This window comes from Rhinoraja longicauda, chromosome 36 (genome assembly GCF_053455715.1).
Source record: "Rhinoraja longicauda isolate Sanriku21f chromosome 36, sRhiLon1.1, whole genome shotgun sequence".
Taxonomy (NCBI): Eukaryota; Metazoa; Chordata; class Chondrichthyes; order Rajiformes; family Arhynchobatidae; genus Rhinoraja; species Rhinoraja longicauda.
The window spans coordinates 7,151,798-7,172,744 of NC_135988.1; the positions used below are offsets into that span (position 1 = coordinate 7,151,798).

At 41.6% G+C, this 20,947-nt stretch overlaps 1 protein-coding gene across 1 annotated transcript in view; it reads right to left on the reverse strand.

The window, feature by feature from the left end:
* Positions 1 to 20,947, reverse strand: part of bin3 (bridging integrator 3) — a 113,778-nt gene that overhangs the window by 84,325 nt on the left and 8,506 nt on the right. The window contains exons 2-3 of the mRNA XM_078428905.1: positions 15,884 to 15,932; positions 111 to 151 (exon numbers count right to left, since the gene is read on the reverse strand). Of these exons, the coding sequence (XP_078285031.1) occupies positions 111 to 151; positions 15,884 to 15,932 (90 nt within the window). The remainder of the gene's footprint in view (positions 1 to 110; positions 152 to 15,883; positions 15,933 to 20,947) is intronic.

The window sequence follows — 20,947 nt, forward strand, 5'->3', positions numbered from 1 at the left end:
ATGCAAGCACCAAATAAATAATGTTAACAATCAAACATTATGCTGACACAAAACAAAAAATAAAGATTGTATCTTATCAATTTGTGCTCAGCTTTAAATATTGTACTTACTGTTGGAGCTTGCCATATTCTCGTTCAAAATCTCTCTCTACCTGTAAATTTAAATGGGGAAATAATTGTCAATTAAATAAGAAAAGATCCTTAGGCTTATCAAGTGTTGATCTTAAGACTAAAGCAGACATTTGACCCCCTGAGTCCCAGCAGCTCTTTCTGAGACCATTCCAGTTAGTTTCATTGCAACTTTCTATCTCTTCAAGTATTTATCAAACTCCCTTTTGAAGGTTTCTGCTCAATGTATTTCCACCAGCCTAACAGACAGTATATTCCTAATTCTCACTATTTCATACCGAGATCAAAAACACCTAACCTTGAATTACTGCATTCCACGCAGAACATCCAACTTCAACATTCTACCCTTCACTGACAATCACTCATCAGCTGTCAGAATACAACACATGCCACTTTGAGGTTATAGGATACTTCAGTTTAAGTGGAAAAGAAGAATGTCAGGATCATATCTACACTGTGAGAACAAACCTTCAATCCGTTTTCTCCCCCCATACATCCTTTCCACCCAACTGCGACAGGAACCCGTTCGCGAGAATCACAAAGTGATTTCTCCATCTCCATTGTTCTCCTCAGATAATGCCACATTTCACCACTGCTTTCAATGTCTTTTACCTTAACCAAGGACCTCCTGCCACCTCGAGATGACAGGGGCCTCAACAGTGTCTTTCCTATCTTACAGAAATGTATACCCTTCACTTCTCAGTCCCCTCTACTTTAGAGATACAGTCAGGAAACTTCTTTGGAATGTGCGAGGAAATGGGAGCACCCGGAGAAAACCCACGTGGACACGGGGAGAATGACACTCCCTCTTAAGGAGGGTGACCCAGGCTGGGAGCTAAACACGTAGGGGTATTCAATATTCAGGAAGGATAGACAGAAAGGAATATGAGGTGGCATTGCTGGTTAAAGAGGAGATTAATGCAATAACAAGGAGAGACATTAGCTTGGATGCTGTAGAATCGGTATGGGTAGAACTGCAAAATAGCCAAGGGCAGAAAATGCTTGTTGGAGTTGTATACAGACCACCAGACAGCAGTAGGGAGGTTGGGGATAGCATCAAGCAGGAATTAGGGATCCATGTAGCAAAGGTACAGCAGTTATCATGGGTGACTTTAATCTACCCTAACATGATGGAATTCTACATTTGGATGGAGAATGACATGGTTAATTCAGAGACTAGGGTCCTGAACTTAAAGAAAGGAGATTTTGGACGTATGAGATGGGAATTGGCTAGGATAGGCTGGCAAATTATGCTTAAAGGGTTGACGGTGGAGATGCAACAGAAAAGATTTAAAGACTGCATGGATGAACTCGAAAAGCTTCTTCAGATATGTAAAAATCTTTTTTTACAGATATGTAAACAATCTCCCAGAAATACTAGAGGACCGAGGATCTAGTGGGAGGGAGGAACTGAAGGGAATCCACATTAGTCGGGAAATGATGTTCGGTAAACTGTTGGGACTGAAGGCAGATAAATCCCCAGGGTTTGGTGGTCTGCATCTCAGAGTACTCAAGGAGGTGGCCCTGGAAATTGTGGATGCATTGGTGATCATTTTTCAATGTTCTCTCGTCTCTGGATCAGTTCCTGTGACTGGAGGGTAGCCAATGTAACTCCACTTTTTAAGAAAGGAAGGAGAGAGAAAATGGGGAATTATAGACCAGTTAACCTTACATAAGTAGTGGGGAAGATGCTTGAGTCGATTGTTAAAGATGTTTTGCAGCGCATTTGGAAAGCAGTGACGGGATCAGTCAAAATCAGCATGGATTTATGAAGGGGAAATCATGGTTGACTAATCTGGAATTTTCTGAGGATGTAACAAGTAGCATGGATCAGGGAGAGCCAGTGGATGTGGTGTATCTGGACTTTCAAAAAGCCTTTGACAAGGTCCCACACAAGAGATTAGTGTGCAAAATTAGAGGACATGGTATTGGGGGTAGGGTATTGACATGGATAGAGAACTGCTTGCCAGACAAAAGCAAAAAGTAGGAATTAACGGGTCCTTCTCAGAATGGCAGGCAGTGACTAATGGGGTGCCTCAAGGCTCGGTGCTGGGACCCCATTTATTTACAAAATATGTTAACGATTTAGACGGGGGGAATTACATGTGACATCTCCAGGTTTGCAGATGACACAAAGCTGGGTGGCAGTGTGAGCTACGATGAGGATGCTATGAGGCTACAAGGTGACTTGGATAGGTTGGGTGAGTGGGCAGATGCAGTATATAATGTGGATAAATGTGAGGTTATCCACTTTGATGGCAAGAACAGGAAGGCAGATTATTATCTGAATGGTTTCAGATTAGGAAAAGGGGAGGTGCAACGAGACCTGGGTGTGCTTGTACATCAGTCACTGAAAGTAAGCATGCAGGTACAGCAGGCAGTGAAGAAAGCTAATTGCATGTTGGCCTTCAGTGCGAGAGGATGTGAGTTTTGGAGCAAGGAGGTCCTACTGCAGTTGCACAGGGCCTGATGAGTCTGCACCTGGAGTATTATGTGCAATTTTGGTCTCCTAATTTGAGGAAGGATATTATTGCTATTGAGGGAGTGTAGCGTAGGTTCACCAGATTAATTCCCGGGATGGCGGGACTGACACATGCAGAAAGAATGGATCGACTGGGCTTGTATTCACTGGAATTTAGAAGGATGAGAGGGGATCTTATAGAAACATATAAAATTCTTAAAGGATTGGACAGGCTAGATGCAGGAAAAATGTTCCCGATGTTGGGGGAGTCCAAAACTAGGGGGTCACAGTTTAAGAATAAGGTGTAGGCCATTTAGGACTGAGATGAGGAAAAAGAGTGTGAATCTGTGGAGTTTTCTACCACAGAAGGCAGTGGAGGCCAATCTACTGGATGTTTTCAAGTGAGAGTTAGATTTAGCTCTTAGGGCTAAAGGAATTAAAGGATATTGGGAAAAATCAGGAACGGGGTACTGATTTCAGATCATCAGCCATGATCATATTGAATGGCAGTGCTGGCTTGAAGGGCTTCAGGCAAGAGGTAAGAGGTACAGAGTGTGAAAACACATATCTACACATTCGGGAATAGTTTCTTCCCAGCTATTATCAGGCAACTGAACCATCCTACCACCAACTGGAGAGCAGTCCTGACATTCCATCTACCCGATTGGACACCCCTGGACTATCTTTAACTGGACTATATTGGACTTAATCTTGCACTCAACATTATTCCCGTTATCCTGTATCACTGTGGGTGGCTTGATTTTAATTGGGGTAAAAGAAACTGATTGAAAGTTTGTATAGTCTTTTCGCTGACTGGATAGCATGCAACAAAAACATTTTTCACTGTACCTCGGTACACGTGACGATAAATAAAACTAAACCCGAAGTCAGGATCATTTGATGAGACTAAATCCAGGTGTGACGAGTACTTTATAGAACAATGGTATTGCTGCACTGCTTCAGGTTGACATAAAGGATCTCATAGAATCACTTAGAAAATTTAAGGTGTTTACCCTCACCCAAAATGTATCCTTCATTCAACTTCTCTAAAACAGATGATCTTATCACATTGCTATTTGTGGGATCTTGTGCACAAATTGACTGTCATATTTCCCTCAACACTGATATCTAGTTAAGTTTAATTTATTGTCATGTATACAGTGAAACGCTTTTGTTGTTGGCTAACCAGTCAGTGGAAAGACAATCCATGATTACAATCCAGTGTAATCCATCCACAGTGTACAAATACATGATAAAGGGAATAACATTTAGTACAAGATAAAGTCATACAAATCTCAAAATGATTTGACGAGCGGTCAAGTGCATTAGAACATCCCGAGATGTTTAAAGGTAACACATAAATCCATGTCAATAAATATAACCCCAGGGTGTTAAATGCTTATTATTTTAATTACTGTTCAACGGACACACTTAATTTCTTTGCACTACATTGCTCAAAGAAAGTTCTTGGATTGTCTTTCGATTAAGCACACTACAGACTTCTAGACTGAACAGAGTTCAATAATTTCAAATCACAACCATGCTCTTATTTTTTTGTGAAATAAGCTGGTGAAGATAAAAGGATCTATGGTGGGCAGAAAGTGGTGAGAGGAAGCAGCACCCGGAATACCGACCAGCTCACTACCCGATCCCCATTCTCAAATATTTAATAATCGTGCTTGTTGTATATAAAAAGTATTTGTTTAATTTTCCCTTCAAGAAACAGTCAAATGTAATTTATGTACTTCTCAAGCTGGTGATATTTTTGCTGTTGATAATACTTCTCTCTTCACAGATGCTGTCTGAATTGGTTATTTTTCCCGTTACTTTTCTTTGCACAACTTCAGATTGCACAACAATATTTGTACCACTCCATTGTTTTGCATTTGCTGTTGTATTGATTGTTCATTTAATTACCATGTATTACCAAAATAATATACACGTCATACATGACACGAGCATCATGTCAACAAAATATTTCATTGCATATTTCTGGTGCATATGGCAATAAACTAATCTAATACTGGGCGTCATGGCCAGTCAATAGGAAGATCACTTTCTCTGGTGCATCATTTTAAACCAACAGAGTCATAGTCCTAGGGTCACACAACACAGAAACAGGCCCTTCGTCCCAACTCATCCATACCGAACCGAGCTAGTTCCATTTGCCCGCGTTTGGCCCATATCCCTCAAAACATTTCCTATACCAATAGAAAATCATTACAAAGAACTCCAATGCATGGTTTTATCTGATTGTGTATGTAAAAATGGGGAAGTTTAAATTAAAAAGGCAAATATAAAAATAAATTAGGAGTTTAGAGTGCTCAACAAAAGCAGGACATCATTGCACGCATGGTCAAAATAAGTAGATGGTACCACACAATGCATGTGGAGCTGAAGCCTTGACCAAGTTGTTTCATGTCACTGTATTTTGATTCTTCATAATACTGTATTAATCAGAACTTTTAATCAATTTATCTCATCACACTGAAGCAAAAGATCTTGTGTCCTCAATGGAAAAGTATTCTAAAAGGAAGACAAAGGACAATACTAAGGAATTAATTAACAATTTATGAGATGCAACAGAACTGAAAATAACTTATGGGAGTGCTCGAGGTGCAAATAAAATCTCACATACCTTAATTTATCTTTCATTAAAACATTTTGAATCTTACTTGAACCCTGCAAAACAGCCCTGAGTCCAAGCTTAACCTATGCATATAACTGGATGGATTACATGCTAAATTTGCAAGGACATTCTGAATCTCTGTGGTAAAAGTGCTCCTTCTTGGTTTAATACTTCCTCCAGTGAAACAATGCCATCACAGCTTTACTGTGGCCCATTCAGCACCAGGGCTGGCATTAAAAGGAACAATTTTCATTCCAGCCCAGATGATTCAGATGACACTATTTGACCTGCCCAACACTCAGATTGATGAATCATTCAGTGTTAAGGATTGGCCATTCACAGTGGTTAGCACGGCACTAACAATAATCGCCAATTCTATCTACAACGACATTTACAAATGCCATAAATATAATTACTGCTGACAATATGGACAACCTGATAATTGAGAGACAAAGTGGGATATACAGAGCCCAGACAATACATAATTACAGTGATAGCTCAAGATATTATTGCAAAATTATGAAGGGTTTTGACAGGGGAGAAAGGGAGAAATTGTTTCTACTGGCAGAAGAGTTGGAAATCAGAGAACACAGATTTAAGACAATTGGGAAAACAGAGAGGATAGAAGAACATTTTTTTTTCATGGGAATGTAATTATATGTCTGGAATCTGGAATATTTGAAAGTAATGTGAAAATAAATTCAGTTGTAAATTCTATATATATAAATATATATATATATTTCTATATATATTTATATATATATATATTTATATATATACAAAAGGACAAAAATTGTGCAGAGTTGTTGGTTACATTAAATTCAGTTCTACTGTAAAAAGAAAAAGCAAATGTGTAGTACTAAGTACAACTAACAGCTAATTCTCCAGTACACCTGTACCGCTACTGATCCATGTTGAATTACTGCTGGGCTTCCATCTGTAACAATGACCCCAGAAAGAAATCTTCCAGGATCGGAGCACAGTCATTCACACAGCATTTATTTCAAGAGGGCTAGACTACAAAAAGGGATATAAGGCAAAGGCTTTATAAGGCACTGGTCAGAATGCATTTGGAGTATTGTGAACAGTTTTGGGCCCCATATGCGAGGATGGATGTGCTGGTGTTGCAGAGGTCCAGAAGGGAATGATCCCAGGAATGATTGCGTTAACATATGATGATCGTGTGATGGCGCTGGGCCTGGACTCGCTGGAGTTTAGAAGGGTGAGGGGGGACCTCATTGTAACTCACCAAATAGTGAAAGGCCTGGATAGAGTGGATGTGGAGAGGATGTTTCCACTAGTTCAGGCACTCTCACTGTTGAAATCTCCAGTTGCTCGTTGAAGAAGGCAGCACAAAATTCAGGACCAGAGCCCATAGCCTCAGAATAAAAGGTTGTACCGAGAAAGGAGATGAGGAGGATTTTTTTTCGGTGGTGAATCTGTGGAATTCATGGCCACAGAAGGCTGTGGAGGCCAAGTCAATGTATATTTTTTAAGGAGATTGACAGATTCTTGATTGGTACGGATGTCTGGGGTTATGGGGAAAAGACAGGAGAATGGGATTAAGGGGGGATAGATCAGCCATGATTGCATGGCAGAGTGGACTTGATGGGCCAAATGGCCTAATTCTGCTATAACTTACGAACACATGATCAGGCACTCTCACTGTTGAAATCTCCAGTTGATCGTTGAAGAAGGCAGCACAAAATTCAGGAAACAACACTTCCACTTGGAACAAAGGACAATCACTCTCATTAATCACCATAAGATGCTCAGTATCTCAATAACTGCAAAAGCCTTATCAGAGCAGTGGTTATTTTGCTTTTCAACACATCAAGAAAGATCACAAGTATGGAAAGTAAAGGAGGGAGGCTATGCATCTCTGGAATGTTGCACTTCAGAGAGCCATGTATATTCTGTTATTGAGTATATTTAAAACTGAGCTTGACAGATATTTTGAACTGAGAGTTACATTGTTATGCTTGAAAGCACAGGAAAGTTTGGAATCAGCCATGATTTAAGCGAAGAAGGCACAAAGTGCTGGAGTAACTCATCAGGTCAGCCAGCATCTCTGGAGAACAAGGATAGGTGACTTTTTGGATCAGGACACTTATACTGTCTGGGAACATTGAAGAAACGTCAAGGGACCAAACAGCCTAATACTGTTAATAGTTCTTCATCTAAGAAATTGAAAATATAGGGTTTTTTTTTTTTAAACTTTGGAGATTGGTAGGCGCCTAGAACATGCTGCCAGAGATGTGGGGGGAACAGATATGATTGTGGTGTTTTAAGAGTTCTTTGGATGGGTGCATAAATATATAGGGAATAGAGGGTATGGATCATGTGCAGGTAGAACAGATTAGTTTAATTTCTCATCATGTTCAGCACAGACATCATGACCATAAGGCCTGTTCTTGTTTTGTACTGTCTATGCTCCTGATCATCATCGGAAGGGTCCAGATCTTCAGACTTCTGCTTTTCACGGAAATGAGAAAAATCAAATTGGATTGATTCAAGATGCAAATAGAATCACAGGTGATAGATTCAGTGCGTAAACTCACAAGAGGACAGCCAGAAAGATGATAAAGGGGTGGAAAGAGAGAAAATGGGGGAGATAGGGGAGATAGGGGAGCGGAAAGAAGAGGGAGGACAGGGGACCAAGAGCGAGAGAGAGAGGCGTGCCAGAAACAGGGAGAGAGAACTGACCCCTGAAACAAGCAGCATGCCAGGGATGTGTAGAAGCTTGGGCCAGGAGAGCAAGAGAATTAAGCAGGATGAGGAATGAGGAGACAAAAGGCCTCCTGCTCCAAACAGTAATTGTGGGCAGTGGAACATCGGCTGTGTTAGAAATTACATGTAAGCAGAGGTATAGCTGACCAGAGCAATAGCAAAGTGCACTAGTGATAAACGTCCATTGTGAAGGTCAATAGAACAGTGACAATAGATCAAGGCCGAGTTCCAAGTCAGGGGCCTCCACACTGTCGGCCCAATACCATGCGGTTTGACTCTCCTGGGTCCTACTGCTTCCCTCCTCCAACAGGAAACGTCAGTAATGGCACCCACTGTGCCCTGCTACCCACCCCCCTCTTGAAGCCACTATTTCTCCTAACCCCCAGCATTTCATATAGAAACATAGAAAATAGGTGGAGTAGGCCATTTGGCCCTACGAGCCAGCACTGCCATTCAAAATGATCATGGCTGATCATCAGTTTGACTCTCATCCCATCAGTACCCCCGTTCCCGCTTTCTCCCTATATCCCTTGATCCGTTAGCCCAAAGAGTTATATCTAACTCTCTCTTGAAAACATCCAGTGAATTGGCCTCCACTGCCTTCTGTGGCAGAAAATTCCACAGATTCACAACTCTCTGGGTGAAAAAGGTTTTCCTCATCTCAGTCCTAAATGGCCTACCCCTTATTCTTAATCTGTGACCGCTGGTTCTGGACTCTCCCAACTTCGGGAACATTTTTCCTGCATCTAGCCTCTCCAAACCCTTAAGAATTTTTAATGTTTCTATAAGATCCCCTCTCATTCTAAATTCCAGTGAATATAAGCCCAGTCGACCCATTCTTACGTCCCTCCCCTCACAGCCCTCATCATCCCCCCCCCTCCCACATAAGCTAAGAGTGATCAATTTAGAGCAAGCGACGACAAAAAATATTGGAGCAAATGACCAAAAGATTGTTAAAAGAAATTAGAATATCTTGTTCATATAAACAAGCTTCAAATTATTCCTGTGAAACACATTTGCAGCATTTAAAGACACTGCATAAATATACAATTAACATAGTAATTCATTCCAAATCTTCACTGGAGAATTATCAAACAAAATGTTTTGCCGAGATACATAATCAATGGTTCTTCAATGGTTCTTTATTGTCACGTGCGAACATCAGTGAAATTCTTTTGCACATCCCATAAATGCACTTTCGCCATATTTTGGTGCCGTTTAAAGAAAAAAGTCCAAAGTCCGGCCCACATGCTGGAAGTACTGGTGTGCCCCAATCAAGGTACTTCACCCGTGTGCTTATCCACGAGCTCTTATCGTGTGCAACCACCTTTTATGTGGCACTTCATTGAAAGCTTTCAGGAAATCAAAACAATGCATCTACTGGTTCCTATCTATTAACACTGCTTGTTAAATCCTCAAGAGTTCTATTGTATTTGTCAAAAATGTTTTTCCTTTTATAGAACCAATGCTGACAGTTTATTTGAATCATGCCTCCCTAAATAAAGAACTACGTATTCCTTGATACTTAAACCAGGCAGCATGTCCAACACATCTAGCACTTCCTCAGTACCGCACTGGTGATTCGAGCCTGCGTTTCATTTGGATTGGGACTGGAACTGCAGCACTCCGAATTAAAGGGAATAGTAAAACTCTTAGTTAATTTCGCTCTAATAGCTTTGAATGTGTTTCAATCAAGTTATATGGTGCATATTAATTGGCCCAGGTAAGCCCCAGGCTGCTGCAGAGACCTGCGACCCGACGGCCCTCTTCTCGCTTAATCGACTGTTTCCTGGAGGCACTTCCTGCAGCTGACCTTGAATGCGCTGGAGGCAATAACCCCGGTTCCTCTCCGACCGGCCCACTCCTTACGTCCGCCGTCGTTCGCGGCTCCCTCGTCTCTCTAGTCTTCGGGGCTTTTGAGCTTCCTCACGTAGGCACCGGCCAGCTGGGTCTCTGCGATCTAAGTCCGCCTGGTCCGTCCTTGGCGAGTCACTGGTTGTTCTCGTCAGCCGCCGGGGCCAATCTTATTCTCGTCAGGCCACCGGTTGTTCACGCTGGCCGCCAGGTCCATTGTTGTATGCCGCTGCAACCCCTTGCAGGAACCCCTGCCCTGCCCTTGTGCACTGCCACGGCACCTTGCGGGAGCTTCCTTTATGATAGGATAGGTGTGCAAAGCTTCGTCAACCGGTTAAGCTTTAAGGAAGCAAAGAAATGCGGGTGAAGGCCAGCTCGGTCATGGTTTGGTCACCAACTGATGAAACTCAGGGGTGTCCAAGCCCCTCACAGCTACAATAAAATAAAGAGGCTCAATGGCCTGTGGGCTTCCCTTGATCATTAGGCAGTTATGGAAAAGATGATGCTTTGCCATTTGGTATATCAGATTTTTCATCCGAAATTATACCAGGACCTGATGATTCAATCAAGTCCCCTCAATAGCTGAGCACCCACAGCCTCCAAAGACCTGAGATGCAACACCTGTCCCTTTACCTCCCCCCTCAACTCCATCCAAGGACCCAAACAGTCTTTCCAGGTGAGACAGAGGTTCACCTGCACCTCCTCCAACCTCATCTATTGCATCCCCTGCTCTAGACGTCAACTTCTTTACATCGGCGAAACCAAATGCAGGCTCAGCGATCGCTTCGCTCAACACCTTCGCTCAGTCCGCCTTAACCAACCTGATCTCCCGGTGGTTGAGCACTTCAACTTCCCCTCCCACTCCCAGTCTGACCTTTCTGTCATGGGCCTCCTCCAGTGCCATAGTGAGGCCCACCGGAAATTGGAGGAACAGCACCTCATATTTCGCCTGGGCAGCTTGCAGCCCAGCGGTATGAACATTGACCTCTGCAACTTTAGATTGTTCCTCTGTACCCTCTCTTCCCCCCCTTCCCAGATCTCCCACTGTCTTCCTGTCTCCACCTATACCCTTCCTTTGTCCCGGCCCCCTGACATCAGTCTGAAGAAGGGTCTCGACCCGAAACGTCACCCATTCCTTCTCTCCTGAGATGCTGCCTGACCTGCTGAGTTACTCCAGCATTTTGTGAATAAATACCTCCAAAGACCTAAGAGTCAACGTGTGGCAAGTTGGAAGCCCTCCATAGTTTGTTCCTTGCTCTTCAGTTGATCCAAGTAAACAATGGAAGAAACCATTTCTACAGTAGCTTTCACAAATCAGTTCCAAAGCCTTTTATCATTACTGAAATATACTTGATGAGCAGTCACCATGGTAATGTAAGAAACGTGGCAGCCAATTTGTGTACAACAAGCTCCCAGAAACAGTAATGATTGGGATTATCGCTTTCTGTAATATCGCATTGAAGGATATTTACTGACTAGGTCTCTCCCTACTTGATTTTGAAATAACAATATGCAATTTTATTTTTCTACATCGAGGAAACCGGGTGGATATAGTCATCATTCTATGTAGCTGGCGTAATGTATTTATATATGAGGTGAAATAGCTGAAATGGAAGTAAATTAATCTGATACTAACAAAATGGGAGTAAAAAGATTAGCTGTTTAATGGAAACTTGAATAATAAAAAAACAAATACACATATTGGTCAATTGAGCCAACGTAGCAGGAATTGTTACTACTAGGTTCAATAACTTATCAGGTCAGCCCTTGGATATTTAGTTAATGTGCAGAAAATGGGAATTTGACTAGATTTATTTTGTTATTATATGACTATGTAAAATAATTCATAATGCACTCAAAGTTTAATTGCATGTGTTATAAAAAACAGAAAATTTTATATTGAAACAGCGCCAGAGACACGGGTTTGATCCTGACCGCGGGCGCTGTCTGTACGGTGTTTGTACATTCTCCCCATGACTTGCGTGGGTTTTCTCTGGGATCTCCTTCCACACTCCAAGAACGTACAGGTTTGTAGGTTAATTGGCTTGGTATAATTGTAAAATTGTCCTTAGTGTGTGTATAGGATAGTGTACGGGGTGATCGCTGGTCGGCGCAGACTCAGTGGACAAACGGGCCTGTTTCCATGCCGTATCTCCAAAGTCTAATAATGGAAGCTCACCTGTACGCATCTGTTAAACGTGCAGGGAAACGCCTTTGAACGCAAGAATGTTTAAAGAAAAATAAGCTGTCAAATTTAAATACTCAGTCAGAAAATCTGCCCCACCCAAAGCAGCACGGTTAAAGATTGCACCAAACATAAATGTGACGCGTCAAAGCCTTCACACCTGCCTCAGGATAAATTCTAATACATTAATATCACGACAGCACTCTGTAGCAGACAATACTGTGTACACAACTGCATAGTTTATGATATATATCATGGTTGTGTTGAAGCATATTACAAGGCTGTTGAACTCACAGAAGTATCATCCACATCAGGATTTTGCTCACTCCAAAACACGTACAATGTAAACCTTTGATCAGAATTAAACCTTCTGTAATCTGCCAGGATAGTTTTCTGAGTAGAACAACATGTTCCATCTCGTGACCAAATAAAATTGTGCAGTCATTTGTATCAAAATGTCCTCTTTTTAAGAAGGCGACAAGGCTCCACAACAGCTAACTTCTATCATTGGTATTCTTATTATAGCAACATTTAACTTTGTACTTCAATTATGCACACTGATCATGTTCTTAAATTGTAATATTAAGCCACTACTTTTTCACCACTTATTATTTAAGAGTTACAGGAAATAGTTTAGTTTATTATTGTCACGCTTTTTTGTTGTGTACTACCCAGTCAGCAAAAAGACTATAAATGATTACAATCATTCAGTGTACATATACAGGATAACGTTTAGTGCACGATAAAGTTCAGTAACGTCTGTTAAAAGATAGTCTGAGGGTTCCCAATGAGGTAGGTCACTTCCGCTCTCCAGTTGGTGATAGGATGGTTCAGTTGCCTGATAACTGCCGTGAAGAAATTCTCCCTGAATCTGGAGGTATAAGTTTTCACACTTCAGTATCTCTTCCTGATGGGAGATGGGATAAGAGGGAGTGACCAGGATGAAACTCGTCCTTGATTATGCTGGTGGCCTTGCCAAGGCAGCACAAAGTGCAGATCGAGTTATTGGAAGGGAGGCTGGTTTGCGTGAAGATCTGGGCTACATTCACAACTCTGTAATTTCTTGCGGTCTTGGATGGAGCTGTTCCCAAACCATGCTGTGATACATCCTTATAAAATGCTTTATACAGTGTATCTGTAGAGGTTGGTAAGAGCTGAACTTGCTAAGCCTTCGAAGGAAGTAAAGGCGTTTGTGTGCTTTTTTGGCTATTGCTTCAATATGGCTGATTCGGGACAAGTTGCTGGGGATATTTACTCCAAAGAACTTGAAGCTTTCAACCATCTCTACTTCAGTTCCGTCAATGTATACTGGATTATGTGTACCTGAAGTCAATCACAATCTTCTTTGTCTTGCTGACATTGAGGGAAAGGTTGTTCGCTTGGCACGAGGTTTCGGGGTTCTCAATCTGGTTCCTGTAGTCCGTCTCATCATTATTTGATATCCGGCCCACTACGGAGGTATCGTCCATGAATTTGTAAATGGAGTTGGATTTGTATTTGGCTACACATTCGTGGGTGTATAAGGAGCAAAGAAGGGGTCTAAAAACATATTCTTGCAGGGCACCATTGTTGAGGATTATCGCAGAGGATGATTTGAGGTTAGGAGGAATAAATCATGCAGAATCCCTGAGATTAAGACCACAGGACTCGGAGAAAACATTTGCATGCTTCTTCAAAGATCAAGTTATCAATCCTTGTTGGTTTCAAAATGGGAAGTTATCACAAGTAACACACACATCCCAAGTTATCCCAAGTAACAAACATATCCACACAGAGGTTATATTAAGTTATATCACAGAAGCAATTTGAAACACAGCACACTCCTAAAGGAAAATGAGTGATTATGAAACATGAAGCCATTTTAATATAAATACTTTTTGAATTATGCAAGTGGACAGTGTCTCCTTAATACTGTCCATATTTAAGCTATAAAAATCTTAATTTTTGACACATGCAATAAATAGGATACAAATAAACTATTTTGCCCAACTAGTCTGCTCATGTTTCACACTGTCTTCCTCTTGCCTCAATTTATTTCTAACTTCTACATATTCTATTATATTGCTCCCTTGTATTTACCCCAAATCTCCTAACGTACATGGAAACTTGAATAGTGGATTTCAGTCTTAAGTAGTTTACAAGAGTCTAGTATATGTATGTTCAATATAAATTTTCAGATCCATTTCTCTGGAAATGAGCCCCAGTGCATTGTTTGCACTTTTGATGGTCATGTTAATCTGTATATCTACTTGTTTTTTCAAGTTAAAAAATAGCAAACAAATCTACCTAAAAATTAGGTCTGCAAGCAGAGCACTCAATATAAACAAAAATGAAAAATTGCTCTTAATTTTTAAATAATTCAAGGATTACTGTACACTGCCCCTAAACCTGGCATGATTCACTGCAGCAATTTGTTGGAGGAACTGAGCAAGTCATGCTGCAACTGTGGGTGGAAAGGAATGGTTGACGTTTCGGGTCAAAATCATGCATCAGAATTATTTACAGATGCTGCTCAAGCCGCTGAGTTCCCCCGGACGATTGTTCGTTGCTCCAGGTTCCAGCAATCTGCAGTCTCTTGTGTCTCCATGATTCACAGTACACAGGGATAAGCCAAAGTAAGCAAATAAACATCACGAGAAGACAAAAAATAAAAATGAGTAGAGTGAACCAGACTGTCCAGTTGCAACACTGCTATCTCAGTGCAAATCTAGATTGGCAGACCGGCAAAGTAGACAGTTTTCATTATCAAATAACATGTCAGAAAACTGGAAATATAGCTACAATCCTTTAGCAAGGGTTCCGCAAACTATATCTTGATTTTCACATCCATTATTATGTGCATTAAATGATGGTATTACTTGGTTGTTAGGTTTTTCTAGTCAAAAATATGTAACGTCGACTAAACACAGTGATAGAACGTCTTTAATAGTGTTTGAAATGGGAACTGCCTTAAAAGTTCTAGTTCTAAAAGTTCTAGATCTAGAAAAGTTCTGCCTGCCCGCTGAGTTACTCCAGCTTTTTGTGTCTATCTTACTGTGGAGGTAGTTGAGGCAGGTCTTACAACAACATTTAAAAGAAGATAGACACAAAATGCTGGAGTAACTCAGCGGAACAGGCAGTATCTCTGGGGAGAAGGAATGGGTGATGTTTCGGGTCGAGATCCTTCTTCAGACATTTTAAAGGGTGTTGAACTGGTACATGGATAGGAAAGGTTTAGTGAGGTATGGGCCAAATGCAGGCAGGTGGGACGAGTTTAGATGGGGCATTTTAGTTGGCATGAACAAGTTGGGTCAAAGGATCTGTTTCTATGGTGTATGACTCTGATTCTATATGGAAATAGGGACAATAACAAGTGATCACAGTTAAAAAGAAAGACATTAAGTTAAAGAAGCCATTAATTTATTTACAATCACCAATAAAGCTGAAGAAATGAAAGTGGGCATTTGTGTACATTTGTTTTTAGTGCCAAGGAGGTTTCTACCTGCAGGAGTTGTCAGCAGCTATGATATCAGGTCAAGAGCACTAATGTTCACTGCAGGAAAACTGGAATGTGTTCTGCCACAATACTGACCTCTCACAGTTCGTAGAGGAACACCGTGCCTCACACACCAACAAGCGGATTTTCACACTTAACTCATATATGCGCTGCTAATTCTGTTGGGCACCTCAAATACAGCTACATTCTCTCTTATTTATAGAAAAACAAATCAGATCCAATCCATTTGAAAACATCACACGTATTGCAGAGATGGACAAATTCAAGTTTCATACTCAAGTTTCAAGCTAAAATCAATGAATCATAAAATGCTCTAAACTGAAAAGAAAGAGTAATGAATCCACAAAGGCAAGACCCAAGTGTGAAAATGAGACATTCTCTACTTTTAGCATCTACTTACAGTCTTTGGCACAATCTGTTTCTTGGGTTGACCGATCTTGAAAGGTATCCTGTAAAATATAATTCTGCAATTACTATTTCAGATCTGCATTTCCTCGGACTCTACACTTTGCAGTAATGTTCAGCTGTGGTTCAGTTCACAACACTTTCAACCGAGATCAGAAAGTTGGTGGTTCAAGTGCCTCTCTGGAGATGTCAGCACAAAAATCGAGTCTGGCACTCCAGCAAAGCAGAGCAGGTGAAGGCAAGATCTTTCAGGTGAGGTGTTAAACTGAGGATATTGCCATACCATTTCAGGTAGATGTAAAAGTCCTTTAGATTTTAGAGATACAGTGCGGAAACAGGCCCTTCGGACAAACGAGTCCACACTGACCAGCGATCACCCCGGCATACACTAGCACTATCCTACACACTAACCTACAAACCTGTATGTCTTTGGAGTGTGGGAGGAAACCGGAGCACCCTGGAAAAAACCCCACACAGTCACAGGGAGAACATGCAAACTCTGTACTCGGGTCTCTGGCGCTGTAAGGCAGCAACTCTACTGCTTGCTGCCACTTTGCCCCCCCCCCCCCACCACCCCCTTCACCTATCTGAGAAGAAGCAAGGATGCAAATATCCTGGCTAATATTTATCCCTCAATCAACATTAACAGAACAAAGTTTCTATTCATTTTCACATTATGTATCCACATTCTCCAAAGACGCTGCCTGACCCGTTGATTTACTCAAGCACTTTGTCTTTTTTTCTGCAGACAAGCATCTGCAGCTCTCTGTGTGTCCTTTTTATTTATTTCTTTGCCAGCTCTACAGGGTCTTCAATCTGAAATGGTTTGTACTCCATTTCCGACAATTACAATATTTCAATGAAACTGTTGAGTGCAAAACATTCAGGGAAAGTATTCAAAATGTTTTGTCAGATAACAAGAAATAACTAATGCAAAGGAAAAGAATTAATATTAAACTGAAAAAGTAATTACTTTCACTCAGGATCGTTTTAAAACTATTTGTTACAGTTTTAAAATTACCGAAAAAGGACATTGCTTAAATCTCTGTGGAATATTACATGATTTGTGGAATATTACATGATTTATGATCCTCACAATTTGCAAATTAAACCAATAGGCCCATAACAAGAATATAAAATCCACAGATATCAGCAGTTGAAGAACAATTAGTGTTATTTCCTGCAAAATGTTCAATTACATGAATGATTTTGCACACCAATTTTCAGAAATATTCACTGAAAAATTGTCCAAGACTGCTGCTACGTGACATTTTCAAATGGAAAATAAAAGTTGATGTTCTGATGTGGTCCTCAAGGAGTGACAACCACAAAATGGCATCCTGAAGAGCTATCGGTCGCAATGTATATGCCTTCATTAGTATCACAACGTAAATTATCGAACTGATGTTGCATTACTGCACATGGAAGCTTGTTGTGCAGGATGGGAGAACACACATCTAGCCCCCTCACCCTGAACATAGGATCCCCCCCAGGGTTGCGTCCTTAGCCCCCTACTGTACTCCCTGTACACACATGACTGTGTGGCCAGGTTCAGCTCAAACTCCATCATCAAGTTTGCTGATGACACTGTGGTGGTGGGCCGGATCTCCGACAACGATGAGAAGGAGGAGGTGGCTGATCTGGCACTCTGGTGTCAGGACAATAGCCTCCTCTTGAATGTCACAAAAACTACACGACACTGGAAATAAATGGGTCTACTATGGATAGGGTGAGCAGTTTTAAATACCTGGGAGTCCACATCAAAGAGGATCTGACATGGGCAACGCACATTGCCGCACTGATGGGTAAGGCAAAGCAGCGCCTTTACCACGTTAGACAGCTGAGGAAATTCAGAGTGTCTCCGAGGATCCTTCATTGCTTCTACTCTGGGGCTGTAGAGAGCATCCTGTCCGGCAACATTACAGTCTGGTTTGGGAACAGCTCTGCCCAGGACAGGAAGGCCCTGCAGAGAGTAGTGCGTTCAGCAGAACGCACCATGGGAACTACACTCGCCCCCCTGCAGGACCTATACATCAGGAGGTGTAGATCGAGAGCAAGCAAGATTATGAGAGACCCCTGCCACCCCAGCAACGGACTGTTCCAGATGCTACGATCAGGCAAGCGTCTCCGCTGCCACACTGTGAAAACATGAGACGGAGTTTCATGAGGATGAGAAGGAGTTTCTTCCCACAGGCCATCAGGACTGTTAACTATTATAACTCCAGGGACTAAATTTTCTTTTCTGTATTAATTTTAATTTATATGGTGTAATTGTAACTTTTTTTTTGCACAATCCGCAGGCATTGCCACTTTCATTTCACTGCACATCGTGTATGTGTATGTGACAAATAAACTTGACTTGACTGGGCTGCAGGCTTCCTATATCATAACATTAATTGTACTTAAGAGATAATGCACCCCGCTGGCTATATATTGTTTTGGGCCAGAGGTGGTCATTCTTGAATGATGCTATGTTAGGTGTCTAATGTTAATTATTCTATCCTTTCAAAATACAATTTATACTCACTTCCGGTTAACATTGTACACCCAGCAACATATGCTTTTACAAGCAGCCTTATCTACATTTGAATTATGGAGGCATCACACGCAGGGACATACTTGTCCTCCATTTCCGAAACGTACCACTCCACCATGGTGATTGATGGTGGTGGGAGGGGGAGAGGGTTTTCTTTCAGATTGCAGTCAAACAACTACAAATTAGCAGGCCTAGATTATAGGTAACGCACGCCATTTTTCGCCAATGCAAACGTTTGCCATTTTAATGTTTGTTCAATATAAGCGCGGTCACTGCATGGCACACATTTATTTAATCTACACTGCCCCATTGTCATGCACTTGGGATTAGAAAATTCCAAGTACTTATACCAGGCACTGTTCAATAAATAACATAGTCAATGGCCCAGTGAAAATATTTTCTACTGCCAACAGAGTTGCTTAAAAATCAATGCAAGTTGTTTTGTTGCAGTCTCTTTTAACTAGGACAAGTGAAGTGATAAAGGTCAGTCAGACACTGACAGCTTAACATGCTCCGATGATCGCTTCATCAAAGTGGACACAGAATTGCTACCCTTTCTACTACTTGTTGGCATTTTCTTTCCTAAATGCAGCTGGAGCTGTCATGTTCTTATTGCACTTTCAGCTTTTATGTCATTGTTTTTACACTGATTTTCCGCTATTGGTTCCGGTATCTTGGGCCTCCACCAGCAAGCTATGTGCTGGAACAATCAGCCTTTCTTTAACTGGAAGCCAGGGAGGCCGGTTTGTCACAGTCATTAGGATCTGACCGTGGCCATGACATGATCTTTGGGGGAGGAAAAAAAAAAATCACTTGATATTCTCATAGTGCCATGATTTGTGATATCAGTACAGCCCAACGATCTCACGCTGTGATCTCCCTCTATTCATAAAACGGTGATAGCAATTTGCTTACTGGTGCCCAGGTTTTGGAAGTAGGCTATGGTATAGTTGACTGAATGTCACTGTGTGTCCTGGAAAAGGTCAGAGAGGAGTCTTTTATGACAGAAGATAGGGACAACGTGCAGGAGTAACTCAGCGGGTCAGATAGCATCTCTGGAGGTAAAGGAAGGGTCCCAACCAGAAAAGTCACACATCGTTCTTCGGCAGAGATGCTGCCTGACCCGCTGAGTTACTCCAGCACTGTGTCTATTTTCAGTATTAATCAGCGTCTGCAGTTCTTTTCCAAACATATCTTTTATGACAGGTTCCACTGTATGACTTTCATTGCTGCAGTCACAATCGTTATCAATTGAAGATTCCAGCAGCATAAAAGATAACATCTTCCTTTATTGATTTTGGCTATCCATATACTGCATGCAAGGTGTAGTCTAGCTTTTGATGATGATGCTCAGATAATGGTAATTAACATACCCATACTAAAGGCAGAAATGGATCAGTTGGCTGAGTAGGTAAAATCAAGATGCGATCTCGCTGGCTTTCCACTCTGCACTGGACCACTTGGGCAATAAGAACACATACATCAGACTGTTCTTCATGGACTAAAGTTCAGAGTTCAACACCATCATCCACTCCAAACTTGTTACAACACTCAGGGAACAGGGTTTCTGCACATTCTTTTGCAACTGGATTCACGACTTCCTCATCAACAGAACACAAGTGGTACGAATTGGCAACAACACTCCCTCCTCAATAATCATTGGCACAGGTGCACCTCAAGACTCTGTGCTCGGTCCCCTACTCAACTCACTCCCCCTATCACAGTTTGGCTGCACACAGTTCTAAATCCATCCTTCAATTCGCTGGCGACAACACCGTTGTTGGACAAATTATGGATAATAATGAGCAAGAGTATACGAGGGAGTTCGATCATCTGGTTGTATAGTGCCAGAACAGCAACTTTGCCATCAACATCAGAATATCCAAGGAACTGGTTGATGACATTAGAAGAGGATGTTCTCAGGGAGAGAGCTCAGGCTTTTGACCCAGCGATCTCGCTTGTTGGGCAGCTTCCAAGTGATGATGTTCCTCTGCTTTTGCTGCCCTTGCCAAAGAATTGCATTCCAGAACCAACTCTTCCTCTCGCCAAGTTGTTCTAAAACAGTTACATTGGAATCTACCCAACCATGTGAAAAATTGCCAACTATCTTCTGATCACAAGTCTGGCTGAATACCATCCAATCAACCTACTGTCAAACATCAGAGAAGTGATGTAAAATGTCATAGATAACTTTATCAAGCCGTAAGTATTCTCCAATAACTTGTTTACTTTTACTGAGTTTACATTTCACTCGGAGTTCCTCTGTCCCTCTCTTCCCCTCCCCTTCCCAGATCTCCCTCTATCTTCCTGTCTCCACCTATATCCTTCCTTTGTCCCGCCCCCTGACATCAGTCTGAAGAAGGCTCTCGACCCGAAACGTCGCCAATTCCTTCTCTCCTGAGATGCTGCCTGACCCGTTGAGTTACTCCAGCATTTTGTGAATAAATACCTTCGATTTGTACCAGCATCTGCAGTAATTTTCTTATATTACATTTCACTCGGGTCATACCAAGATTTCATCAT